Source organism: Triticum dicoccoides, chromosome 1B (genome assembly GCF_002162155.2).
Source record: "Triticum dicoccoides isolate Atlit2015 ecotype Zavitan chromosome 1B, WEW_v2.0, whole genome shotgun sequence".
Taxonomy (NCBI): Eukaryota; Viridiplantae; Streptophyta; class Magnoliopsida; order Poales; family Poaceae; genus Triticum; species Triticum dicoccoides.
Window position 1 is genome coordinate 347761151 of NC_041381.1, and position 27119 is coordinate 347788269.

The 27119-nt window shown below is 50.5% G+C and overlaps 3 protein-coding genes across 6 annotated transcripts; 1 reads left to right on the forward strand and 2 right to left on the reverse strand.

Annotated features, from left to right (window-relative positions):
* Positions 1 to 5045: 5045 nt before the first annotated feature.
* On the reverse strand, positions 5046 to 7686 carry LOC119334486 (protein FAR1-RELATED SEQUENCE 5-like). 2 transcript variants are annotated; one of them, XM_037607054.1, is made up of 5 exons: positions 7304 to 7686; positions 7164 to 7215; positions 5594 to 7067; positions 5410 to 5508; positions 5046 to 5332 (listed from the first exon to the last, which is right to left on the reverse strand). In XM_037607054.1, the coding sequence occupies exons 2-3, from the start codon at positions 7178 to 7180 to the stop codon at positions 5723 to 5725; spliced, it is 1362 nt and encodes a 453-aa protein (XP_037462951.1). In that variant the 5' UTR covers positions 7181 to 7215; positions 7304 to 7686; the 3' UTR covers positions 5046 to 5332; positions 5410 to 5508; positions 5594 to 5722. The 2 variants fall into 2 exon arrangements, with proteins under 2 accessions (XP_037462951.1, XP_037462944.1); XM_037607047.1 differs by having other exon boundaries at positions 5410 to 5511.
* LOC119334475 (putative FBD-associated F-box protein At5g56820) lies at positions 7677 to 21153 on the forward strand. Its single transcript, XM_037607037.1, has 5 exons — positions 7677 to 8040; positions 8565 to 8665; positions 19404 to 20213; positions 20291 to 20428; positions 20520 to 21153. Exons 1-5 carry the CDS (start codon positions 8001 to 8003, stop codon positions 20976 to 20978), a joined length of 1548 nt encoding a protein of 515 aa, XP_037462934.1. The 5' UTR covers positions 7677 to 8000; the 3' UTR covers positions 20979 to 21153.
* A 2242-nt stretch (positions 21154 to 23395) lies between these two features.
* LOC119334499 (serine carboxypeptidase-like 51) lies at positions 23396 to 26919 on the reverse strand. Of its 3 annotated transcripts, XM_037607069.1 has the most exons (13): positions 26729 to 26919; positions 26532 to 26626; positions 26324 to 26431; positions 25936 to 26223; positions 25789 to 25856; positions 25548 to 25653; positions 25246 to 25469; positions 25076 to 25145; positions 24894 to 24944; positions 24162 to 24200; positions 24016 to 24068; positions 23788 to 23920; positions 23396 to 23697 (listed from the first exon to the last, which is right to left on the reverse strand). In XM_037607069.1, the coding sequence occupies exons 1-13, from the start codon at positions 26874 to 26876 to the stop codon at positions 23629 to 23631; spliced, it is 1452 nt and encodes a 483-aa protein (XP_037462966.1). In that variant the 5' UTR covers positions 26877 to 26919; the 3' UTR covers positions 23396 to 23628. The 3 variants fall into 3 exon arrangements, with proteins under 3 accessions (XP_037462966.1, XP_037462971.1, XP_037462960.1); XM_037607074.1 differs by lacking the exon at positions 24162 to 24200 and having other exon boundaries at positions 26729 to 26918; XM_037607063.1 differs by lacking the exon at positions 24162 to 24200 and having other exon boundaries at positions 24016 to 24087; positions 26729 to 26918.
* Between the last annotated feature and the right edge of the window lie 200 nt (positions 26920 to 27119).

Here is a 27119-nt window from a genome sequence, read left to right on the forward strand (position 1 = left end):
TTTCCCTCGCTAGACGCCATACTCTCCTAGGTTGTGAAACCAAGGCTATGACCACCAAATGCTATGGAAATCAAAGCAAATGGAGACCAAAGCTCTGATACCACTTGTAGGATCGAAAGTATGTCTAGAGGGGGGGTGATTAAACTACTTGACCAAATAAAAACTTATCCTTTTCCCAATTTTAGTCTTTGGCAGATTTTAGCTATCTTAGCACAAGTCAAGCAATCTTAACATAATTCAAGCAAGCATGCAAAGAGTATATGAGCAGCGGAAAGTAAAGCATGCAACTTGCAAGAATGTAAAGGGAAGGGTTTGGAGAATTCAAACACATTTGGAGACACGGATGTTTTTGTCGTGGTTCCGATAGGTGGTGCTATCATACATCCACGTCGTTGGAGACTTCAACCCACGAAGGGTAACGGTTGCGCGAGTCCACGGAGGGCTCCACCCACGAAGGGTCCACGAAGAAGCAACCTTGTCTATCCCACCATGGCCGTCGCCCACGAAGGACTTGCCTCACTAGCGGTAGATCTTCACGAAGTAGGCGATCTCCTTGCCCTTACAAACTCCTTGGTTCAACTCCACAATCTTGTCGGGGGCTCCCAAGTGACACCTAGCCAATCTAGGAGACACCACTCTCCAAGAAGTAAAAAATGGTGTGTTGATGATGAACTTCTTGCTCTTGTGCTTCAAATGATAGTCTCTCCAACACTCAACTCTCTCTCTCACAGGATTTGGATTTGGTGGAAAGAAGGTTTGAGTGCAAAGCAACTTGGAGAAGGCTAGAGATCAAGATTCATATGGTAGGAATGGAATATCTTGGCCTCAACACATGAGTAGGTGGTTCTCTCTCAGAAACAGCAAGTTGGAAGTGTAGGTTTGTTCTGATGGCTCTCTCCACGAATGAAGAGGAGGTGGAGGGGTATTTATAGCCCCCACACAAAATCTAACCGTTACACACAACTTGCCAAACTCGGTGGGACCGAATTGAGAAACTCGGTCGGACCGATTCAGCAAATCTAGTGACCGTTAGGATTTTCGGTGGGACCGACATGCAACTCGGTAGGACCGATATGGTTAGGGTTAGGGCATAACGTAATCTCGGTGAGACCGATTATGCAAACTCGGTGAGACTGATTTTGGTAATAAGCTAACTAGAGAGTTGGTCAGGTAAACTCAGTGGGACCGGTTTGCTCATTTCGGTGAGACCGAAATGTTACGAAAAGGAAACAGGGAGTTTACATTGCAATCTTGGTGGGACCGATCGCTCATCTCGGTGGTACCGAAACGTTACGAAGGGAAACAGAGATATTACAATCCCATCTCGGTGAGACCGAGATCCCTATCGGTGAGACCGACTTGCCTAGGGTTTGTGGCAGTGGCTATGACATCTGAACTCGGTGGCGCCGGGTAGAAAGAATCGGTAGGGCCGAGTTTGACTTTTGGTTTAGGTCATATGTGGATGTGAGAAAGTTGTTGAGGGTTTTAGAGCATACCACTAAGCATTGTGGAGCAAGAAACTCATTAAACAACACCTCATCCCTCCTTGATAGTATTGGCTTTTCCTATAGACTCAATGTGATCTTGGATCACTAAAATATAAAATGTAGAGTCTTGAGCTTTTGAGCTTGAGCCAATCCTTTTATCCTTAGCATTTTGAGGGATCCACTTTTCTCATCCATGCCATGCCATTCATTGAGCTTTTCCTGAAATATTCATCATGGAATGATGTTAGCTCAATGAGCTATATGTTGTTAGGAATTACCAAAACCACCTAGGGATAGTTGCACTTTCAGTTTTGTTTTTCATATGTTCTTGTTGCACATGTTCTTCCATTTGTTTTTATTGTCTTTACTGACCATTATGTTTCACTCATTGTAGGTATGGCGGCTTCCCAACCCAACAAACCAACAATGAGGGAGGATGGCGAAGATGAGATGGTGGGATGGTGGGAGAAGGTTGCGAAGAAGCTTAGAGATGAGGATGAAGCTGCACTAAACAAGAAGAAGGAAGAGGAGCTTGAGAAGAAGAGGAAGGAAAGAGAGAGAGTGACACATGCGATGTGGGCTAGGGAGCAAGCGTTGGTGAGGAAATGTGAGGAGGCACGGAAGAAGCGTCAAAAGGATTTTGAAGAAAGAACCATGAAACTTTGGGCATTTGCAGCTGAAAAAGAGGAGAGGAAGAACAAGATATTCATGGAGAGGGTGGTTAAGGAGGCCCACCTCATAAGGAAAAGGGAGGAGGAAGGGGAAGAAGAGAGGAACAAGAAGAAGGGAAAGGGGCCTTGCTCTACGCAATAGAGCTATATCATCTTCAACTTCAACTTGCTTGTGGACGATGATCGTGTTATCCTCTAAACTATGCTCTTCGATTTGGTTGTGAACAACTATGTGTAATGACCTACTATGACTCCTCCTCGATTTGGTTGTGAACTAATATGAGTAATGACCTACTATGCCTCCTCCTCGATTTGGTTGTGAACTACTATGTGTCGTGAAGTACTATGTATTTCCTCCTAAATTTGGTTGTGTGAACTACTCCTCAAGTTGAAGTACTATGTGTTATGAACTACTATGTGTAGTGAAGTATTTTGTGCATATGTTGTCTTCACAGTTCTTTGCTTGCTATGTATCAATACTACTTCACATCATCTTACTATGTCTGCATATGCAAAAAAATTCAACTGCCCGGACAAACCAAACTGGCGGTACACCCGATGTGGCAGGTGAAGCTCAACCGCCCAGTTGCATATGAGTGGGCACCACATATGCCAGAGATCCCTATCCCTAGTGCACATCGGATTCAGCCTGAACTCTATAGGGTTACCAAAACTCTCTCCTTTTCCATACGGCTCCCATTCCACCTGCAAAATGGGATAGAATGCAAAATTGATATCGAGTTACGATAGAAGCATGATAATCACTTATGCAATGTCGATTCACCTGCTCAGGCGTGATCGCGTCCAGCTCGCTCTTGTACAACTAGTACATGACCGACGGATCATCCGTCGTCTCATTTAACACATCCCACTTATAAGCCCAAGTGGGGTGCCGTAGTGGGTCATGTTTGTCGTCCCAATCCTCGTACTTCACGGTCTTCGACCGTCCAACCGGCAAACGCTTCCAGCTCCATATGGAAAGTGCGAGCATACAACCACCAATACCTCCAGATGGCCTACAACACCAGCTGAACATAAAAGAGAACATGCCAGTGTCACCAAACCCCAACTCCATTTGCTATCGAAGACGGTCAACGCCTTCAGCCACATCCATGGAGCATTCTTGCATGTGCCATTAGCAAACATAGTCCTGGATATCACGTACCACATGTAGACACGAGCATATGTCTTCACCATGTCCTCATTAGCATCCTCAGGGCAAGTACCAAAGTTGGATGTAATCCACGTGAAAGGAGCACCAGCTGCGACTCTTTCCTTCTTCTTGTCTTCTGCTTTTGGTTCTCGAGGCTCCGGAGGAACCATACCGATAAGGGCATGCATCTGTGCGCGCCACCCATCAGAATTGGTGTTCATACATAAAGGGTTCCCATCAATAGGAAGACCGGTGATCATAGCCATATCCTGGAACGTCACGGTCATCTCCCTGGTCCGAAGATGGAAAGTGTGTGTCTCCGGCCTCTAATGATCAATAAGCGCAGTGAGTGCCGCAACATTGTTGGGTGGCGTCGTCCGACAGACCAACTGAATGAAAAGGAGAAGTCCTGTCTCCCTTGCATACAGTGTGTACCGCTCATCATAGCGCATCCACCCAAGGGTGACCCCGTGAGACCGAAGCTTCAAAGGTGCAAGCTCCTACAAACAAACAAACAAATCATTACATATGGTGCATTTGTGTTTGAAATAAACATGAAATTCATAACACTGGCAACTTTCATTATTACCCGCTGCTCCACCGACATAGCATACGACCGGTGTTGTTTGTCCCAGTGATCATCGAGAAGCCAAACCATCCTAACAATTTTAAAAAAACTTTCTTGTCAAAACAATTATCTTTTGAATACAAATAAACTAAACTACGCCTACTAGATGCAAAATTCAAAGCATATGTATCCAAAGCATTCTTGTCAAAACAAATATAAGTTCAACACAAATAAACTAAACTAGGCCTACTTCATACAAATATATTTTCCATAGAAATAACATGTCAACCTATGTATCCAACCATATTTTTTCGAAAAAATAAACTAAACTAGGGTTCCCGAAATCAAACAAACAAGAGTTCTAATAGATGCAAGATTATAAACATGCAAGATTCTAATCTAATCAAATCAAACAAAGGTTCCCCAAATCTTCAAAATAGTATATTTTCTATGGATAGAAAGAATGGGATCGGAGGAGAGTACCTTCTAGGATGGATTGGTGACGAAATCCACGGACCAAATCGTCGGATTTGAAGGATTTGGGAGAGGGGATTGAGAGGGGGAGTGGATAGGGCCGCCGCCGCGGCTTCTTTTGTTCTTCTGTAACTACTGCAATGGGGTGGGTGGGGGAGGAGAGGGCCGCCGCGGCTGGATATAACTCACAGTGCAGCGTCCGACGGCTAGGTGCTGCACATTACATGTGTGGCGCCTAGCTCCGAGGCGTTGCACAACTGGGTGCGGGGCCCAGGGCGTGCAATGCCCGCGAGCTAGACGCTGCACCGGGTGTGGTGCCGGTGTGGCAGGCGCTACACAAAAGGGCCAGGGGAGTGAAATAGTTTCACACCCAGTTCATTTTGTGAATTGATTTTGTCCGGAGGTCAAAATTGTCAAATTTGCCTCCACCGGCTCCCCTTGAGCCAAGCGGCTCAGATTCTCTAACTTGCTTATAGCAAGTCAGAGGCAGCTGGATGCCGTTTCTTTTCCATCGTGTGTCCCCTGCTCTGTTTCATGTTTCCTTCCCTCACACAACACAGTTCAGCCAGGCCAGCCCACATAAGCGACAAGGGAGGCCCATTCGGGAGCAAACAGCCCAGCTGCAGCGACAAGTGCATCTATGGACAGTTAACTGAATGTAAACAGCAGAATAGAACAGAACATATTCAGGCTGGATAGAAACCTGTAAAAATACTCCGTTTTCAACCAGAATTCAACCAAAATCAACCAGAATACAAACATTAGTCATGATACAAATAACCATAATAACCTCCAACAAAATATAGTACTAGAGCTGCAGGTTCTACACAAAAGAACACCATTTTGCAGTGTTTTTCACAAATTTCTTCAAGCTGAACATATTCAGGCCAAAATAAGAAGATGGACTATCTTCTTCTTGTCATGAAATAGGAACCTAAAGAAGATCTCCAAAATCCATATCATCAATTCCATTAGAACCCTGCAAAGAAAGAGGATCAAAATGAAACGTTGGAATAGAATAGTAGTTTAGAGAAGATACAACAACATTTAAAGTACCATTAGCAAGTCTGTGTAGCTCCTGAATGCATTGCTGGCATTATTAGCATTTTCAGTTGTTGCTTGAGTTTCTCCACCAACTTGATTCTCTTTCTCTTGCTGCTGCACAAAGAAACCCAACAAATTTATATATGATGTAGTAATAAATAAGTACACTAAATTGCAAGAATTTTCAGCAACATACGCTAGATTCCTTTGGGTCTTTCTTTTTGTACTTGCGTGTCTTCTCGATCCAAGGTTTATGTCTCTTTGAACTTTTCGCTTGAACCTCTTTTTTCTTGAGGCGTGCAGAACTAAGCAAACCCTCATCTTGTTAAACATTAGGCTGCACATTAGAGGATTCACTCAAAATACTTCTAGATATCCTCAGTTTTTCCCGTACTTGCTTGGCAAGGATGTCCAATGCATTGTCCACCAACAAGATACATTCCGGATCGCTTGCGGCTTCACTTGCAAAATCATGAAATTTGTGAGAAACAAACTTGTACCGCAACATAGCATCCAATTTTGGATCTTCAATTATATCCCTTCCTTTGGTATCTTGTATAGTTCCAGATTTTGCTTCTCGGGTCCATCTCTTTAAAAGATAATGGTTTGGCAATAACTTGATATTCATCAAGTCAAGAACTTTTAAAGCATGCGCACACAATACTCCGATCCTTTTAAACTGAAAACAGCTACAAGAAGTCGTTTGCTCCAAAGGATCACCGACAACTATGCGCTCTAGTTCGGAACTCAAATCACCATTACCCCTCACAATTGTAACAACATATGTATTATCTCCATCCAATGCTCTACTACATGCAGCCATGGATCTTCTATATTCAGATTTGAATGCTTCAAATATGGTCGGTGTGTAAGCTTCGCTTGTTTGCAACAACATAGGAGTCTCCATCCCTATTCTAGGCAGTTTTTTAGTAGCTTCAAATTCTGCATCTAGCTCCTTGTTTCTTTTTCCTTGCACAACCCTTTCAAAATGTTTTAAGAAGCGAATGATGTCAAAATCTGATTTGAGATGTTTTTTCAAATCACTATTGAAACTCTCACTTAATTGTGTGCTTCTCATTCCCAATGTGAAAACATCCCTCATGTAACATTCAGTCCACTTTTCTTTTAACTTGTAGATGCTATCTAGCCATGAGGCCTTCTTCTTATCCACCTTATTTCTCATGATGTCAAATGCCTCTTCAAAGGCTGCCTTGTCCTCAATATTATACATACAAGCGCTGAAATCTAAGAGGATATGAGGTTCTTCATCTTCCTCTTTTTTTGATTCTTCAACTTTGCTATTGCACAAGTGCTTGACGGCATTTTGCATGATGTGGTAGGTGCACAAGCCATGCCATGCTTGGGTGAAAACATCCCCAACAGCCAATCCCATTGCCGTGTCTTGATCGGTAAATATAGCTCTAGGTTGCTTTCCGTTGTGTGCCTCTACAAAAGCCTCAAATAACCATTTGAAAGAGCCACGTGTTTCATCAAACAAAAGAGCAGCACCAAAAATAACGGTCTCTCTAAAATGATTGAATCCGACGAAAACACCAAAAGGCCTATATTCTTTGTTTGTGCCTCCATAGTTAACCCAAAATGACCATGCCTCAGCCAAGTCTGTGAATTTCTGACCAACTTGAGGTAAGGATGTACGAATCACATTCTCCCTGCACCAAAATAAATATATAGGTAATTCCAATGTAAGCCTAACTTGCTATAGATCTAGATGTCAGCAAAGGAATTCCAGTGTAAGTCTAACTTACTTGTTGGTTTCTGCCATTATCTCTTAATTTGAAGACGTGAACTCAATAATTACTGCAGGAATCATGAACAGATACAAGTAAGAAAATTTCCAATTTGTGAAGAAAATACAAGACAAAGAGGGGAGATTTGTTGTTGCTACCTGTAATCTGGAAGGAGGAGGAGGAGGAACGATGGCTGGAATCGATCGCCAGAAGTTTTCCTCGATCGGCCAGCTGATTTCCTTGGAGTTGCCGCAGCGATCGTCCAAAGCTGAGACAGCGCGCGACAGAGCAGCGCAGCACACGTTTCCCCGCCAAAATCCTCTCGTGCTCCCGCCTGAAGTTTTGTTTTCCCTCCACTGTGTTGAAGTAGGCCTTTAGGTGGGCTATGAAATCTGGGCTGGGCTGCTTATTTTAGGCTGAGTGAGGGATCGAAAGAAGCAGCCGACCGATCGAGAACGAGCGGCATCTGGCGTGCGCTGGGCTGCCTCTGACTTGCTATAAGCAAGTTAGAGAATCTGAGCCGTGAGCCAAGCCCCGCCGCCTTCCCTCGGGTCTCCACCCAGCAACCGTCGCGGTAGAGGACGCCGGCGGTGCGGAGGAGCTTCGCGCGGGGCTCAGCAGGATTTCTCTGGAATTTTGCGGGGATCGGATGGGCAAGAAATCACAAGGAAATTGAGCAGATTTTGATTCGGTAGGACAGTTCGGTACAAACTCGTTCGAGTTTGGGACGGGAGGACGGACGAAGACGGACTATATATACAGAAGAAGAGGAAGTAGATCGGAGAGAGAGAACGGATCGGAAGTTATTTCTTGGCAAGAAGACCCCTTGGGGGTGAGATACCGACGTCTACTACCATGGGGCAGAAGGGGCGTCGCCGCCAAAACCTAGCCCAGAGTAAGCCTCAACTCGCTCGCCCTCTCTCTGATTCGTTTCACTCAGTTGCTGTTTTCTTCAGTCATGAAAAATGGCTCTTTTTATCTGTAGTAAGTTCGGTAATCGATTGTTTAGATTAGTGTCAGATGGATACTATGTACTCCCTCCGTCCAGAATTACTTGTCGCAGAAATGAATAAAAATAGATGAATGTAGAACTAAAGTATGTCTACATACATTCATTTCTTCGACTAGTAAATCCGGACGGAGAGAGTACATTTTAATTCGTTTGAGATTGAACTGTTGTTTGGGTAGGTTAGGTCCTAATCGAGTTCCTTTTAACCCATATCCATGTTTGTTTGTTAAAAAGAGCTCTAAAACACTTTCTTTTCCCTACGGCATACTAGGTGAGTCCACACACTTTCGCACTAAAAATTCGGTTATGGGAGGAGATTTCAAGAGATTGTTGCCTGTTTATGCTCTCTCTCTCCCTCTCTCTTATGTTAGATGCACTATTAAGTATTAACCATGCTTGTTGGGTTGCAGATGGGGTGAATAGAAGAAAGGACTCTCTCTATCAACAAGTTGGCGATGGCGATTCTCAAAATGGCGAAACATTGACATATTCAATGCCATACCTTCCAGAGGTACTGCAGCATAAAATTCTGATGATGTCTTATATTGCAAGTTTAATTTCGCTGCGACTGCTGTAACCACACTAATTCATAGGACACTGGTAGCTGCGTATTACTCCCTCTGTATCAAAATATAAGACGTTTTTAAGTCTAAATCTAGACCAAAAAACGTCTTATATTTTGATACCGAGGAAGTATTTATCTTTTACTTTGTGCTTCATTCAATTGGTCACGGTCATACGCCCCTAGTGACTTACGCCCTCCAATTATCAAGTTCGGACATCAGATCTGTAGTGCGTGCGTGCATTGGCATGTTGTCCTAACGTCATACAATGACGACTGGAGAGAGTGGTAGCTTTGCTTTGTTCTAACTTCTCTGTTCAAAGGCTGGTAATCACCATCACATTAATATTATCTATGCACATTCTGTTTTATCATCTATGAAGGGTATATTACCTCAATGTCCAACTTCTCAGATCAATACTCATTCCATTCTTCTCTTACTTGTCCTGCCATACCGAGACAGAGCATATGTACTAAGAGCATCTACAATCGGACCCCCATACTAAAAAAGGCTTTCACCCGCTTTATATATAAAGCAATACGACCGAACCGATACAAAGTGGTGAGAGAACCCTCTTACAAAGCAGATCATCAAAGATAAACATACAAACAGGAGTAGCCACACCCCAACAAGAAGCACTCCAGACTATTGACTAGACGAGGAACCGCGCGCCTCCACAAGAAACCACCGGACATCCGTTGCAACGCACACACCAAGCTGTCACTTGAGAGAGCCCCCTGCCGTCTCACTCCGGGTTGTGGAGCGCCGATCCTGCCAGCAGACACCAAGGACCGAAAACGATGCCAACGAAGTCACGTGTAAAAGATACGATGCAGCGAGACCACCCCACACCAGAGGCGAAGGAACTTCAAGCCGGGATCCAAGCTTGCCCATCGATGACGACGTGCCATGACCAGAGAGAACCCGAGCTCCACGATGACACCCCCAGGAGGGTGACGACACAATGCGCTGCTGCCGTCAAGACCGAAGGAATTGTCAAAGATTTTCACCCGGAGCCCTGGCGCAGGAAAAAGGGACCTTGACGACGCCCCCAAGAGGGACATGACACCGACATGCATCGTCGTCGCCGGCGCCGAAGCGCTGAACTTTCGCCCGGACCTCACCCACGCCACATCGAGGTGCCCTAGTCAACAAGTCCGCCAACACCAAATCAAGCCTCCACATCGCGATCAGGAGATGTCACTGCTGAAGCATCGCCATCACCAGGATCCCCCGCCGCCCCACTCCACACCTTCCACACAACCACAGAGAGAAGCCACCACCACTGCAACGCCGCCTGCCGCAAAGCCAAATGTGCAGTCCACCTTCTAGGGCCGCCGCCCTGGCATCTAAGTGCTCGCATACCGGCACCACCATCAGCAGCACGCCGGCAAGGGAATCAACCACCAGATGGTGATGGAAAGACACCTCTTACACATCCAGAGGCCCCTCGGCCACCCCACCATGCCACGCCAAGCCCCCAATCGAACTTGCCAGAGCCAAGGGCCAGCCACCAGCCAACCCACGCAGCGGCGCACTGGCACCACAGGCCGCTCCGGACGTCTCCTGCCACCCTGGGTGATCTGCAGAAAGGCAAGAGCAGCGGATCTGCACCGGAGGGCAGCAGAGCGCTAACACGCGCCAGATCTAGTACGAGGGCTACCCGACCTGGCCGCCATCCACCGGAGAAGGAGCAGCCGGGAGGCCTCCCGCCGGTGGCGTACCCAGAGCAGGGGATTTGGTAGGGCGCCGTTGCATGCCGGCAACAGCACCCCATGAACCGAGGATGAGGCGCGACGGGGACGCGAGCAGGCCGGATCCCGCCGGTGGCGGCGTAGGATGGACATCGGGACGCGAGCCGCGACCGAGGGGAAAGGGAGTGGGCGCCGGGCCCAGGCGAGGCACGAGCATCCGTCGTCGCCGACAACCACCAGGTGCTTTCCCCTGGCGATGCCGTCCGGCGGCGGCGAGGGGAGGAGGGTGGAGAAGGGAGGGCTAGCGGAGCGGCGGTGGGGTCGCCGCCCGAGTAACCCGTGGGGCGACGCGGGAGCACCTAGGATTGGAGTCGCGCATGGGTTCTCCCGTGAGGAGCCCCGCAGGTTGTTATGGAATGGTCGATTATGCACAACCGACCCCCCATACCCGCCCAAACACTCGGGCGGGCTGCCCGGTCACTGCCCAGACGCAAAAGCTCCACCCAGCGTGCCGCTTCAATCCGGCCCAAACGCTTGGACTGACTGGTAGTCCCGATCAGGCCCATATCTGGGGCAGATATGGGGAGGCCTGGACGCGCCTGGGTAGAGCCGCCATGTCAGACCAGCCCGCTGTGGCTGCCCCCACCACCGCCCCAACAAAAACCCCACCCGATCGGACGAACCCTAGTCACTCTCAGTCCTCTTGCCTTTTCCGCTCCCCTCCTGTCTCTCCACTTCCTCTCCCAATCTCCCTTCCTTCTCTGCCATGGCCAAGTCCGACCATGACTCCGGCAGCGAGATGATCCCATGGACTGGGACGGCCTCATGAAGGAGGCGGACGTCGGCTCCGGTAGCGACGCCGCTGGACGATGAGGAGCTCGCGTTCTGCATCACCATCCAGCGCTCGTGGCTGGACACCGGCGACACCTTGAGCTCCGTCGCGTCTGCCGCCAGCTCCTCCGGGTCCTGCTGCCACAAAGCGCCAATGCGGGCCGCGGTTGCCCCACCTGCTGTACTCCACTCCAGATCCGGAGCAGGGCGGCCGTCTCTCCTCCTCCGGCACAAGCACCGCCCGGGCAGCGCTGGGTGCTCGTGCCCGCGGTTGCCATGCGGATGCGCATGCCGGAGTTGGATGCGAAGGCGGCCCGGTGCTAGCGGCAGCGGGCCGCGGTGGAGCCCGACTCTTCCTGCCAACGCGCATGCTCCGTCCCCGTTGACTTGAAGGAGGTGCTCCTCCGCGAGGTCATGCGGTGCTCGCTGACCACGGTACGTGGAGTCCAACGCTAGGCGCCTCCGGTGCAAAAACAAGAAGGCGCTCCGCTCAGGCTCGAAGCTTTCGAGCGGCTCACGAGGGAGAAGGAGAGCACCAAGGTGAAGGCGGCATGGCACGCGGGGGAGCGGGCCCACGCCATCTGCCGCCTGTCTGGCTACATCTCCTCGGTGTTGGAGAGTGGCACCACCAGCACGGACGACGACGACGACCCTCCCGCCGCGGACGCGAACACGGAGGAGATTGACCGCCGCACCGCCAACCGCAAGGGCAAGGGTCTGGCCAAGAAGTGGTGAACTCCGGCCGCCCCCCCATTGCTATGTTTATATTTTAGTTATTTTTATTTTCGTTTCAGGTTGAATCTGAACTCCCCTGGCCCTTTTGGATGAACTAATGCGATGTCCGATGTCCGAATTGCTAAGTTTTTATGCTATCTCCTATGATCTACGTACTTGTTATGGCGCTGCTAGAAGGAGGGCGTGAGAGGGCCGGCCGGGGGCCTTTTTGCCCACGGCCGGGCAAGAGGGAAGGGATTTCCTTCTTAATTCTTGCTTGATTAGATTGATACATCTCCTCTCCTTAAATAGAGGGGTTTACTTGACTCCTAAGCAAACGACCCTAATAACGATAAGATAATCGGGCTAAGCCCCTAATAACGATAAGATAACTTGGGCCACAACCCACTGGGCTAAGCCCCTAATATGCCGGTCATAACACTTCTCCCCGCCTGCACAAACAGCTCGTCCTCGAGCTGTAAGGTGGGGAAGCGCTTGCTGAACTCCCCGAGGTGATCAACCAGCATCAAACACCTTCGCAACAGCTGGGCCGGCCAGGTCGGCGGCAACGGCATCCTCCTCGATGTAGTCTGCAGCCTCCAGGTAGAAGAGTCGCGGGCAGACGTGGCCGAGCGTGTAGGGCTCGTTGCAGTTGAAGCACAACCCTTGGCGGCGATGCTCGAGTAGCTCGGCCGAGGTGAGCCGGCGGAACGGGCGCGCCGCGGTCGCGGCGAGGGGTGCCACGGAAGCCTGAGCAGGTTGACCCTGCACGGGAACCTCCGGCCAGGGTAGCGGCCCAGCGGCCCGGGACGGTGAGCCTATTGGATGGCCACCTGGTGGCGCTAGAACGCACGGGCGTAGTACATGGCCGTTTGGAGATCCTGGGGTCCCCGAAGCTCCACGTCCACGCGGATGTGATCCGGAAGTCCACCGAAGAAGAGGTCGGCCCGCTGCCGCGCCGTCACGCCCGACGCGTGGCATGCCAGGGCCTGGAAACGGTCGGAAGTCCTGAACCGTGGAGGTGAAGGGAAGGCGACCTAGCTCTGCCAGGCGGCTCCCGCGGATCGGTGGCCCAAAGCGAAGGAGGCAGAGCTCGCGGAAGCGCTCCCAAGGGGGCATGCTGCCCTCGTCCTGCTCGAGGGCGTAGTACCAGGTCTGTGCCGCGCCGCGGAGGTGGTAAGAGGCGAGCCAGGTATGCTCCGAGGCGAGGGTGCGCTGCCCGTGAAAGAACTGCTCGCACTGGTTGAGCCAGTTTAGGGGGTCCTTCGTGCCGTCGTAAGTGGCGAAGTCCAGTTTGGCAAACCGCGGCGGTGTCTGAGTCGGAGCGCCGTGTCCAACTGGCTCGGAGGTGCGAAGCAGCGAGGATTGGGGCACCCGGTCAGCATGGCCACGGCCCGTGGAGTGCCCCACCGAGCCGGAGGGATCGCCGAACTGCAGAGTGGGTGCCGGCGGGTCTCCAACCGACGTGTAGACGGGTGGCGGCGGTGATCCGGTCAGCCAGGCCTGTATTGGGGATGGTGACGGCGGGAAGCGCACTTGCTGGATCGATACGCCTCCCTGCGTGGGTGACCCGGGCCCCGTGCTGGGCGGTGGCGGGGCCAGCAGCTGCGGCGGCACGGACCCGGGTGGCGTGGCCGGTGCAACGAGGGCCAGGGCCTTCCACTGTGGCCATTGAGGCGCGGCAGCGGGCGTCGGTGGGGCCGGCAGCTGGGGCTGCGGCTGCCCGGACCCGGAAGGCGTCGGGGGCGCGGTGATCGCCGGGGCCGGCCACTACGGCCAGTGGGAGGCGGCGGCTGACCGGGCCAGTGGTGGTGTAGAGGCCCGATCGGCGCTGTGGTGGCCGCCACCAGGGCAGAGCGGCTGGCCTGGTCGCGGCAGCCGGCAGCAAGGGCGGCGGCTGCCTGTAAGGCCCGGCTAGGTAGAGGTAGATGCCCTGGACGGCGGTGACGAGGCCATTAAGGACTCCGGTGATCTCCGTCGGGGAGTAGATGGCGGCCTACGGTGCGGGAAGAGGCGGCGACTGGCCGGTGGAGGCACCCGTGGTGGAGTCGAGCGCCGCGGTGGAAAGCGGTAGCGGCGCGGTGGAGAGCGGCGCTGTGGAGAGGGCGGCGGTGGTGGACAGCGGCGCGGTGGGCAGCGGCGGGGTGGGTGGTGGAGCAGACATGATCGGACCCAAGCTACCTGATACCAAATTGGTAGAAACTAGGATCCTACCGGGTCTAGGGCGTAGGTTGTAGGGGAAGGAGGAGGCTGGACGTGGGCGATCTCGCGGTCGCCGGTGGCTGGGCGCCGTGGCGCGATGAAGAAGAGGCGGCGGCGGCGCAAGAGGTGGCTAGGGTTAGGTCTCCCGGCTCCCTTTGGGAAGCCGAGCAAATAATGGTTGCTTCTTGCTTGATTAGATTGATACATCTCCTCTCTTGATATAGAGAGGTTTACTTGACTCCCAAGCAAGGCTTACTTGACCCCTAAGCAAGCGAGCCCTATCTCTAATTAACCCTAAGACTAACGGGCCCATTAGGCTACGTACTCTAACACTACACCCCACCTAGACATGCAGCTTGTCCTCGAGCTGCAGCCTAACCAACTTATAACCATGACTCGACGCAACACAAACCTAACACCTAAAAACAAGCCTTTTACATCTCGGCTTGTGTTATTACTCTCAACCTGAAATAGACTGGGACGCTTTATTTTGGACGTGCACGTGTACAGCCACCTGGATCCCATGGACACCACCTGGACGAAAGGAGTGCATGTGTATGGCTGTTGGTCTGCACCGCACAGGGAAGAGTGGAGGGCTTGCGATGGAGAATGACGAGGAGGGGTGCGCCCCCCCAACCACTGATGTCGCAGACTTTGGCGTCGCCGCCCACAGGGAAAACAGCATGCCCGCCGCCCGTGGGGGAAACCGCATGCCCAAGATCCCCGACGCAGCGGATGAGATCGAGGTCCTTTGTGCAGCGAAGGGCAACTTGGAGGAGCGGCAGCTGCAGACCACGCATCTCCTGCACACGCCGACGCGCTAGGAGGCCGCGGGCAGCAGCCTGCGGCCTCACCGCCGCCGACACGTGGCGGGTAGCGATCCAAGACGGAAGCGGTGACGGCGACGGCGGGGACTTGATCTGCTGGATGTGGACGCCCTGGGACGGCGGCGGCGCTGATGGGAACGAGGTCGTCGCAGTCCCGTCGTAGGGCATCCCATACTGGGCGGCAGAGCTGACCGGCGGTGGCTGCTGCAGTTGCAGCGGCTGCTGTGGTGTCGCGCCGGGCGGGGCGGAGGCCGCCAGGAGCGGCGGCTGCCACTGCAGCCAGCACGGGGCGGTGGTGGCGGTGGATGGCAGCTGCAGCGGCCCGGCGGAGGCCGCCTGATGCGGCAGCTGCCACGGCAGCCACGGCGGCGCGGTGGCGGCAAATGGGCGGCGCAGCCGGTTGCGGCCCGTTGGAGCTGACCGACGGTGGCTGTTGCAGCGGAGCGCCGGGTGCGGCGGAGGTCGCCACGAGCGGTGGCTGCCACTGCAGCCAGGGCTGGGCGGTGGTGGCGATGAATGGCAGCTGTAGCGGCGCGCCGAGCGCAGCAGAGGCCGCCTGGTGCGGCGGCTGCCACGGCAGCCATAGCGGCGCGGAGGCGGCGATGGGCGGCGCAGCCGGGTGCGGCCCGTAGGACCCGGCCAAGAACAGGCGGATCTCCTGGACCGCCTGGGTTAGGTCCCGCAGCACCCTGGACACCTCCTCCAGGGTGAGGACGGCGGGGGCGGGCGCGATGGAGGATCCCGGCGCGGGCAGGAGCGGGGCGACGGTCGTGGTGGTCGCCGCCCGGCAGCGGGAGAGACGGGCAGACATGATCGAACCGAAACTAGCTGATACAAAACTGTTATGGCGCTGCTAGAAGGAGGGCGCGAGAGGGCCGGCCGGGGCCCTTTTTGCCCACGGCCGGGCAAGAGGGAAGGGATTTCCTTCTTAATTCTTGCTTGGTTAGATTGATACATCTCCTCTCCTTAAATAGAGGGGTTTACTTGACTCCTAAGCAAACGACTCTAATAACGATAAGATAATTGGGCTAAGCCCCTAATAATGATAAGATAACTTGGGCCACAACCCACTGGGCTAAGCCCCTAATATGCCGGTCATAACAGTACTATCCATGGGTTTGTATGAAATAGGGTTCCGACTTTTGTGGTTTGTGGTTATGGAGGGAGCAAAATGGGTTCTGTCTGGGCACTGCCAGCGGACACGCCCAGATGCGCCTGCGGGTGTATAGGGCAGCAAAATAGGTAATCGTGGTTGTAGATGCTCTAACAATGACACATATGACTGCTTATGCTGTTTGATAGTAGTTGGTAAAGGTGCTGTATCTGATAAAGCATACAATATAATTATAACAGCCTATGATCTTATGTGAGCTGTCCAGCCTTGAACTAACAGCCCCACCACTCTTTCTGAAGTCAGTTATATAGCACTTGTTCTTAAACATATTGAGATTGCATTTGTCTTCTCCCCGTAAATATGCATTTAACATATATCTTTAAGCATAGAGTATGTCAAATTATTGTCAGCTGCTTCTGTATTGATGCACTTACCATTAAATCTAGCTTCCTTAAAAAATACAGCCTAGCAAGATGGTTGCACTTTTATGTTCGGCAATGGCCATAAGGCATGGCAGGCATCAATAAATTCCATTTCCCTCTTAAGTCCAACAACTGTAACATGTGATCCCTGATACAACAATTGGGAGCCATGCCAAGTATGGATGATTAGAACATAAGATTGAGCAGTCCTAATCATGTTAACCATGCATATTTGTTTGATAAGAGTATGAAAAATGGTCAGTCTTAATAGCTTAAGTATGACTAGCACATATGCCTGTGCGTTGCAATGGGACAAAAAGATTGAGGTATATTCAAATTTAAGAAAATATGTATTACACATGTGCTTCACTACGGAGCAAATGCCATTTTCTATCTACCAAAACACCCATCATGGGAACGTCCACAAGAACACCAACGACACAGCAATGGAGAACTAGAGCTGCATGCTATGGCGTGAACTAAGCTACGTCGATGTGAGATCAAGGAGAGGTGAGACGACGTCGGGGTTGGAATGAACGGAAGCATGGAGGAGGGAGCTTGCGGGGGTGTGAGCACGACTGCCTTGCAGGGCTACTGGAGGACGGCTTCCACCGCAGCCACACACTCTGCTGATCACACGGATCTACGGAACAAAGCCAGTTGCCATCTATCAGAACGCCGACCAGAGCACCTGCGACCCAGCAACGATGAAATTCACAGATGAAACATGCATCAAATTCAGAAATGCCACATGAAGTAGCGCATAATATACCCGTTGATCTTTGATGCTGCCCTGTATATTGTAGCAAAAGCAGGAGCCAACTCAAGTTGTGATCTACAGCTCATGCAATATCCAGGATTCATCTTTAAGTCAACAACATTTCTGGAAAACAATATCCCAATTTCTCAGTATCCTCATCAACCTTGGATACATGCTGAACAAAAAGAATTTCAGGTTGATGCCACCAAACTAACTAATTAGAAAATTTTGGGTTAAAACGTTGGACTTATCGGTTAATTAGTATTCTGCTCACCACTCACGTCCTAATCAAACACCAAACTGCACCACTTATGCAGTGGCCACAAATGCAAAGTATGATCTGTTAAATTGGCCTCTCTGCAATTTGGATGATGTTCGCCACATAAAGTCATATATAGTTTATAGTTGCTGAATCAACAACTTTAATTCCCTCTATTCTATCCAAAACAGGCTTCAAAATTAAAAAGAGGATGCAACTAAACACATAACAATATGCACAAGATATATGAATTTAGGTTAATAAGATAAGAGAAGAGTTATTTTGCACCTATATTAAACCAGCAAGACAACTCCAGATTCGAGGTACAAATCTTGACTGACGACTTAAGAGCACACAATAATTTTCTTTATCGATGAACAACATAATCACAACCTGCAATGCAACAAAGGGGTTACCAAACAGTGAATACAGTATTCTATTAGGTTTGGAAGCCTGCAGTAACAGCATGTTTCAGCAAGTCATAGTAATTGTTATGTATGTATTGTCACCTGCTTCCGTCTGAACCAAACTCGATGCGGGATCTCCTTGAGGCCTACATCTTGTGATAGATTCTACATAGGGGAGAGGGCCGGCTGTTCAGCCACTGCCAGCTGACAACCGCGGAAACGGCCGCCCCACGTGTTTAGGCAAGGGATCCTTACGCCGGCCGCCGCTGGTCAGAACTTGGCGTCCACCTCGCCGCTAGGAACTACCGGAGACTCATCTTTGCGGCCGACCCAAACGCCCTGTGCAACATGTCGCCCCGCCAAGCTCCAGTCCGCCGCTCGGAAATCGGCCTCCACCAAACACTCCCCTGCTGCTTCTGGCCCCTGCGAGCCCCTCGCCTTCTTCATCATGGGCTTTTCGGTATTGGGGGGGAGGGGTCCTTGAGGTAGCGGAGTCGGAGGCGCTCATGGCGGGTTGGGGCCGTGAGGGCAGCGGAGGCTTGGCAGGAGGAATGGTAAGCGGTGGTGGAGAGGGCGGCGCGGAGGACACGGAGGCGGGGAGGGGAGGGGTGGGAGAGGAGGCACCACACCACCCGGCAGTGGCCATCTCCATTGCGGTGGGCGGGTGACGTACGGGAGGGATTGGGATCTGCTGAAGTTTTTCGTTGAACCGTTTTTGACTTAGGGGTGGCACAGGTGGTACTTGTCAGTATTATGTGATTTGGTGGAAGGGTAAAACGGTATTTTCGTGACGGACGAACAAGAAACCTTACTGCTTTTATTATTATAAGGTATAGATGATGTGTTAGTGCTGTGATGCTGAAATGTTGTGCTGTAACAAAGTTCCTGTGAACATTATTTGGCATATTAAGTCTAGATAGAAAATTTTATTCTTTGGATTCAGTATTCGTGCTAGGACATTGATTAACAAATGACTCTTTGAATTGTGTGTTATTTCATGACGTCCTTTTCTATTTAATCGTATTTAGCAAAACTTCTTGATTCTCTTTCATGGGATTCTGTTGGTTTAGGTGTTCTATTTGTACCCAATGCAGAAGTTGCATAGTTCTGTTTCATTGCTATGCTGACCAGTTTATAACATGCTATTGCACAATAATACATCACTGTGCATTTTGGTTGACACAAATGCACAGAAAGCTGTATCATTTGATTACTCTGTGCTCTAATGCAGGTAAGAATAGATATCATAATTGTCAGAAAGCCACTAGTAACACTGTCAAGAAAATTTCTCCGTGCAATGCTAAGTTTGCCTACTACTGTTACATCAATTGCACCATCTACCTATGTAATACAGCGCACCATGTGCAATCATACAGAGAGCTACTTGAGGTAGACAATACTCCATGTGGTTCTACTGTTTTTCTTTCTCTGATGATTGGAGTTCCATTGCATGCAGGACATCTGGCATCGTATACATTCCCTAATGCCAATGCGTGATGCTGCTCGTGCTGCTTGCCTTTCTCGCGCCTTTCTACATTCCTGGAGGTGTCATCCCAACCTCACCTTGGACTGGCAAACGCTTTGCTCCAAGTCCAAGGGAGGTGGAGCAAATTTTAGCCGCAAAATTGACAGCATAATTAGAAACCACTCAGGATTTGGCTTGAAGAGATTGAAGCTTGATATATTTGATGATGACCGTACCTTGCCTTATATCGACAGTTGGCTCCAGTTTGCTGTCACACCAGGGATTGAGGAGCTCACCCTTGTACTATATAAAAAGTACAACTTCCCATGCTCACTTCTATCTGATGGAGTTAGAAACTCAATTCGGTATCTTGAACTTCGCCGTAGTGCCTTCCGTCCCATGGCTGAACTTGGCCCCTTGAGAAGCCTAACAAGTCTGCATCTGTGTTCCGTGCGTATTACTGGGGATGAAGTAGGGTGCTTTCTTTCCAACTCCCCTGCTTTGGAGCAGTTGGAACTTTATGATTGCAAGGAGATAATTTTTCTGAAGATACCTTGCATGCTGCAGCGGCTCAGGTGCCTGAGTGTTTTTTCATGCTGGATGCTTCAATTGATAGAGTGCAAAGCTCCAAATCTCTCCAGTATTTACGCTAGTGGAGAAAATATAAAACTCTCACTCTCAGAAGCATTGTGCATGAAGGAGTTGTGCATGTGCTTTCCCAACGTCATCAGTTATGCTCTTGCTGAGCTGCCGTCCATTATGCCAAATCTTGAGACTCTTGAAATAGGTTCAGAGGATGAGGTAATACTACTCATAAGACTTTATTTCAAATGAAATAATTGTTAATAATCTGAAGATGCCATATATTTGTTGTGCAGGTGGTTAATACACCAATGCTGCCTACCAAATTCATCCACCTCAAGCACCTGAATATTCAAATTACAGAATCCGATGATTATTTTCACCTGGCTTCTTTCTTGGATGCATCTCCTTCCTTGGAGACTTTGTTCTTGGATGTAAGTCACTGTTCGTTCATTCTGTTGGGTTGGTTACTCAGCTGGGTCCGTCCAGCGATTCAATTTCCTTTTTTTTTCCATCTTCATTCAGGTATCTAAGGATAAGGAATATGTGGATCGTGAATCAGTTTTTGGAGGTTCCTCACTACATTTGAGGCAGCTGCCCGAAGACCGCCATGTCTGCCTCAAACTCAAACGTGTGGAGATCATAGGGTTCAGCTCTGCAAAGAGCTTGATTGAGCTCACACGTTGCATTGTCAAGAAGGCAGTCTCACTTGAGCTGCTTGTGTTGGACACCCTTGATGGTAGTGATAGGTGTTGTGGTGAATATAAGTGTAGGCCCATTGGCAAGACTGTTCTCGAGGAAAATAAGTGTAGGCCCATTAGCGAGACTGTTTTCAAGGAAGCCTCTAGAGCGGTCGTGGCTGTAAGAAGGTTCATTGAGGATCAAGTCCCGCCTACAGCTAAGCTGAGTGTCCTGGAGCCATGCACACGGTGTCATTCGAGTCATGAGCTTGCAGCCGGTGATATGGCGGTGGAGGGTGGTTGATAGATGTCATAAGTTATCTTATTATAATTGCGCCGTGTATGATCATTTATTGAATTCGATTTGATTTGATACCATGCTTTGTTTCTTGGATTATCGGATAAGTTATTTTGAAGGCGAAATGTGTTGTCACTTTAATCTAATTATATTACTATTATAAATGAACCATGTTTTTCTTTGATGAATTGTTCAACTTTTTTGCACTTGGAGGGTGCGTGGATGTTAGTTTCTATAAATAGATGAAGATGATTTTCGTTCTGTTTATAAAAGAGGATCTTTTCTGTTTGTTGTTGGCTACTCAATTCAACGGATTCGTCGTTTAGACTGACGGATACAAAACAAAATTTAATTTTTTATTATTGATGCCACCAGTGCCAGAAAATAAGTTCAAGTTTCCTGCTGCCTGCGTGCCTCAGGAACCCGCTGCAGCGTCTCGGGCTATGGGCATGCAAGAAGCTGCGCCGACCGAGGAGGCGAGGAGTACTAGCCGGCCGCGCTAGTACAGCGCTGACCGAGCCGGCGAGGAGCGCTGGGCGGGCCGCGACCGCGCGCATCTCCAGCGCGGCAGAATTTTCCACAGCCTTGACGAGCACGCGGTGGCGGCAGGACGTGGTGACGGCCAGTAGGCAGCGGTTCGAGGAGCGCCGGCGGGAGCGGTTCCGTGTTGAAGTTGGAGCGGCGGCGGTGGGCATGGCCAGAATCGACCTTAGCCGGTAACGGCGGCGACGAGGAAGGGAGGCATTGTAGCTGAAAGTTCCTTCCCGCCAATCATTTTTCTAGTTAAGGGAAACCATAAAATTTGCCCTCGAAACCTTAGATACGACAGATTGCACGCTCAATTTAAGGCGCCGCCGACCCAGTTTACGGGATCTGAAATGGACATTCTTTTCCGAAATAATGTAAACTAGCGGTCATTTTAAGGTTTTGCATGTTTTAAGGGATCCGCTAGAGATGCTTTTATTTCTTGAACTTGATTTTTTTTTTGAGTACAAAAGCTGGGGGAAGGTGTTTTAGTTTCAAGAAAGCTGGTTTTTTCTATGTTGTATGAAAACTGATTTCTGTACAAAAGCTGGGGTAGGTGATTTAGTTTCTAAGAAAGCTGTTTTTTTTCTATGGTCTATAAAAACTGTTTTCTGTACAAAAGCTGGGGGGAGGTGTTTTAGTTTCTAAGAAAGCTGGTTTTTTTTATGGTCTATAAAAACTGATTTCTGTACAAAAGCTAGGGGAAGGTGTTTGGATCCCATGACCGGCACATACGGAAACTTCCACGGCCTCCCGCCGTTGCAAACCCTCCTACGTTGCCGTTGTCCCAGCGAATCCGGTCGGATCTGGCCATCACCGCCGTCTTGCACCATCTCGCTGTCTGGATCCGCCGCCCCTCTGCCTGGATCCGCCGTCTTGCACCATCCGGTCGCTTCAACGTCGAGTTTCAGTGTGATAGAGGACGGTACTTGCTCGACACCTTCGAGACAACAACATGGCCGCACGAGCCTACGCCATTGCCACATGGAGGCTCAGCCAGGTGGTGGCGAGGAGAGGGTCCTGCGACGAGGGTTCCGACATTGACTGGGATGACCTTGCGCGTGAGAGTGGTGGCGAGGAGAGTGACGAGTCCCACAACATTGACTGGGAGGTTGTCCGTAGGAGTCGATCGTGGTAATGTTTAGGGTGATCTAGTAGTTTGGATGTTCAAAACTTTGAATGTTTGAACTTTGAAGTGAATTCTACAATGTTTGAATGTTCAAAAGAAATTATTTCACTGAGCTCACTCGGGCCTCACTAGGTGGGCCAGAGTGGGTGCAAGCTGGAATTGTCATAGCTTATGGTTAGAGCAATAGGAAAGGGCCCAACAGAGAGAACAATGAGTATAACGAGCGTGGAGCCCACTTGGCAGGCGGCAGAAGCAGCGGGCAAATGTTTGCTTGGTAGGCCGACAACCTTGTGAACCATGCGGGGCACTCGACGAAAGGGGGGCACGCTGAGCAAGTACGCAAAATTGGCCCCGCGGAGCCGAGCTATCCCCAGCCGGAGGGGCGGTGTTGACCCCCTGCCCAACTTTTCCGCGATTTTGTGATTTCATTAGACTAACGTATGACGCCTTGGAGGTTCTCTCCTCCGAACGCGAAGGCCTTTCATTTTCCGGCTCCGTTCCTCCCAGGGGAGCACAACGCTCCCCCAAGAAGGCCTCTACCATTTGTAGTATAAACATTGCATGTTTGAAGTGTCCTATTTTAGGGCAGTTGTTGGAGATGAACATTTTCGAATGCCACCTTTTGGTGCCTCTAAATTTTACTGCAACAGCTTTTTGGTGCCCTAAAATAGGGCTGTTGTTGGAGATGTTCTTTCCATTTTGATGTTATACCTTTTCGCCTTTTGTACCGCTGTGTGAGATGTTTGAACATCGCATTTCTACAAATGTCTGCCAAAAAATGAAACATAAATTTCATACTAAAACCGTGAAAGAAGCTCTAAAAGGTGTCATCTTTATTCGGAGAATAAAACGGACGAGCTTTAACCCCACTCACACACCAACGCACCTTACAATCAATTTCATCGCCCTTTAAAGTACACACAACCTTTCTTTCTATACTTCTATCTTCAGTTTCCTTTTCCTACCCGGCAGACAGGATCTGATCCGGGTCCTCCTCCTCACCTAGCCGGCTGGAGAGTGGGTTATGCCAGCGATCATGCTCAGCGCAATGCAAGGCTGGTCGGCAGGCACCTGCAAAGCACCACAGATCACACGAGAAATGAGCAAAACACATTCTGTTCGCCAGCAGCGGCGAGTGGCATGTGTTGTGCCGCGACTTACGAAGTGGCCAGCGCCGAGGATCCAGTAGAAATGCAGGTTCTTGTAGGACCTGACGAAGGCCTTGGTGACCTTGGATGATCCGCAGGACAGAGGCTGCCGCGGCAGGCTCAGGAAGTTCTTCAGCCCGTCCCATCTAAAAAGTAGGACATTGTATAATTTAGAGGCACAAGCCGAGTCTAAATATTGCAAGAATCTAGAGAAAGTGGTCAGGGAGAAAGGCTTGATTACTTGAGCTTTTGCACCCATGCCTCCGCGCCCTTGGTCGAGCAAATCACGTCGAGCTTCATAAAGTTGGGTCATCTATTTTAGAATGGAGGGAGTACAATACAAGTAAAGAAAATAAAATTCCACTAAGCTCAGTCTGAAGAACATACAACATTAAGAGCGCCCTCTAACCACACACAGACGATGCCCTAAGTAAATTATATGTGTGTTAAAGCTATATACAGTGGAATAAATAAATAAAATAAAATAGCTGAAAAGAGCATCTGCAGTTTAAGCAACATGCACGTTTCAGCTGAAGTGGCTTGCTTCACTCCACTGTGTTGTTGACCATGTACATGTGAGACGAGTAGATCGATGGCCGATCGCTGATGCGATCTGAGCATCTGACGATCTGTTCCGACCAATACAATCTGGGGAAAGACAGAGTTGTCACTTGCGCGACAAACTGTATACTATTCTGAACTTTTGGAGTTCTTTTGGCATGGACCCGCGGGAGTGGTTGTCATTCAGCTTAAAAAATGGAAGGTTCTCTCAAGGACGGCGGTTTTTCTGAACAACAGCCTGTCCGCGTCGTCACTAACACGAATTTGTTCTCTCCTAATCGCGGTTGCTTACTCCTCACGGTGCTTCCGTTTGCAGATGTGTTTCAGAGTAGGGCTATTCTAGTAAGCATGAGTGCATGTGGATACGCCCATTAGTCGTTAGGACTTGTGCCAAACAACCAGTGAGCTCATTATGGCATTCTAAATGTGTTTCTAGTAAGTATCCTAAGCAACTGTCGAGGCTTTTTATGAGCTGGAAAAGAGTAAAAACAACGATGCAGATCGATGCAGTGGAAGAGAGTAAAAGCAATGCAGATTGCAGAGAAGCAGTCACCTCACCTGGCCATTATAAACCGTGACATCTACACCGTAAGACAGCAGCTCGTCAACCTGGATGATCAAGCAGAAAGCAGAGAGTAAATCAGTCACAACCCAGAAGCCATCGTTTGCATCGATATGTACAGTTTAACATCTTGAAGATCCATCCATCCTTTCATGGGATCCCGCGCTGGATCACTCGCCTCGTCGATCCGTGGCTTCATGAAGTCGTTGACCAGCGCGTTGTAGACGGGATCGGACAGCTCGTGCCACCTGCAGTTTGGGACAGGGACGTCACATCATATCATGTGCTGGGTGTAACTGTAAACTAGAGCATGAAAGCGAGCTGTTGCTAATGGCGACGCAGGCTCACTCGTGGTCTTTGGGGATGATCTTGAGCTTCTCCTTGATGACCCCGTTCATGATGCCGCCGAGGGTGTTGGTGGTGTTGGAGCCGGCTTCCTCATGGCTGCCGCCGAGGTACGTCGAGTACTTCATCACTTGCGCGTTGCTCGACGTCGTCGGAGCCGACGAGGTCGCTGGTAGGTCCGCCGCCACCGGGTCCATGCCGGCGTCGAGCAGGAAATTGTACATGTCCTGCAAATTGAAATTGCATTATTGCTATCCGTCAGCAAAGGAAATGACAAGCACAAGGGTCAAAGAGTCAACACTCACGACGCTGGCGCTCTTGGAGTCAATGAAATCCAACAGCTCCGACCACGACCCCTGCGAGTCGGCCAGCCGCCCGGCCGCGATTTGCTCCTTCACCGTCGCCGCCTTCCTGAGGCCACAATTCGCGCGCGCATGTGACCGGGCAGTTTGTTTTCAATTTAATTTTTTCTTCCGAAAAGAAAGCCCCGGGAAGCATGCAATGCAACAACTGAGAAATTTAAGAGGACGGTGCAGTCGTGTTTACTTCTTGGCGGCGTCGCCGGCGTTGTCGTCGAGCCTCGAAACCTCCAGGAGCAGCGGCGCGTAAGCGAGCTGCACCGATCCAATTAAACCACCAATCAGTTCCACACACTAGATCGTGCGCTCTCCAGCAAATGACCGATTTGCTCACCGTGAAATCCTCCGGCGAGACCCAGCTATCCCCGAGCGCGACGCCTGCGAGCTTGATCTTGAGGTCGCCGGCACGGACGGCCCTTGCGACGGAGACGCCGAGTGTGGCCGCGTACTTTCCGCCGTAGGACTCGGCGACAAGGAAGAGGGGGCTCCCCTGCTGCAGGGTGGGCAGCTCCTTGACGAGCGCCTTGAGCAGCGTGGTGGCGTCCGTGGCCGCCTGCCAGTCAGTCGTCACCAGCAGGCTGTCGTCCTCAACGTAACTGTACCCGACCCCCACAGGGTTGTCCTGCCATTGACGCACGTACTCGGTTGGTAAGGTATCGCAGCCAAAAAACAGCGAGGCGAGAGAAAGAAGACGAGGGCGTCAAGGTGTGTGGTAGGGATACCACGAAGATGAGGTCGGCCTTCTGCAGCCACGTCGAGTTTCGAGGCTTCAGGTTGACGTCGAGGGGCCCGATCTCCATGAAGTTGCCGATGCCCACCCCCGACGCTCCCTGAGACCAATAATAAGATGAAAGACCGAGATGATTAGCTCTTGCTGAAGCCAGAATTCTTGCATGAGAAGCTGGCAGAGGGGAGGAAGATGGACCGTACGGGACCGCCCTGTAGCCAGAGGACGGTCGGCCATGGCCTGGACGGCGTCGACACCCTCTGGGGGCTCTTGTAGTACCACCAGAACAGGTGGGCCTCTGCAGCGCAGAAACAGAGTTTCAGAAGAATTCTCGCGTAAAAGATGAGAGAAAATTGGGATCGAGATGCTGCAAAATGCAAGCGACAGAGCAGGCCGTTACTTGGTCGGACTTCGACGAATCCCCAGAGCTCCGTGCCGTCGGGGTTGCCGGCGGTGACGGAAGCCGCCGAGCTGGCCCGGAGCAGGGAGATGCAGAGGAGTAGCGAAAGCAGAGCAAGCAGAGGTCGACCGTGCTTGTCCATTTCCATGTGGCGAGTGGCTTGTGGTTTCTGAGTGCGAGTGGCACGTACTGTGGCCAGCAACAGTCTAAATAGGCGGCGCCTCACCGTCCCATCCCGTTATCCCACGCGTGGGCGACGAGGTATACCCGTATAGACAACCCACTGTTGTATGGAATATCAACGAATCATTGATCTCGTGTTGTTTCTCACTGTGATTTTTTACATTTGCTGTTCATCACCCAGCTAGTGGCAACATTCCAGCACGTTTGT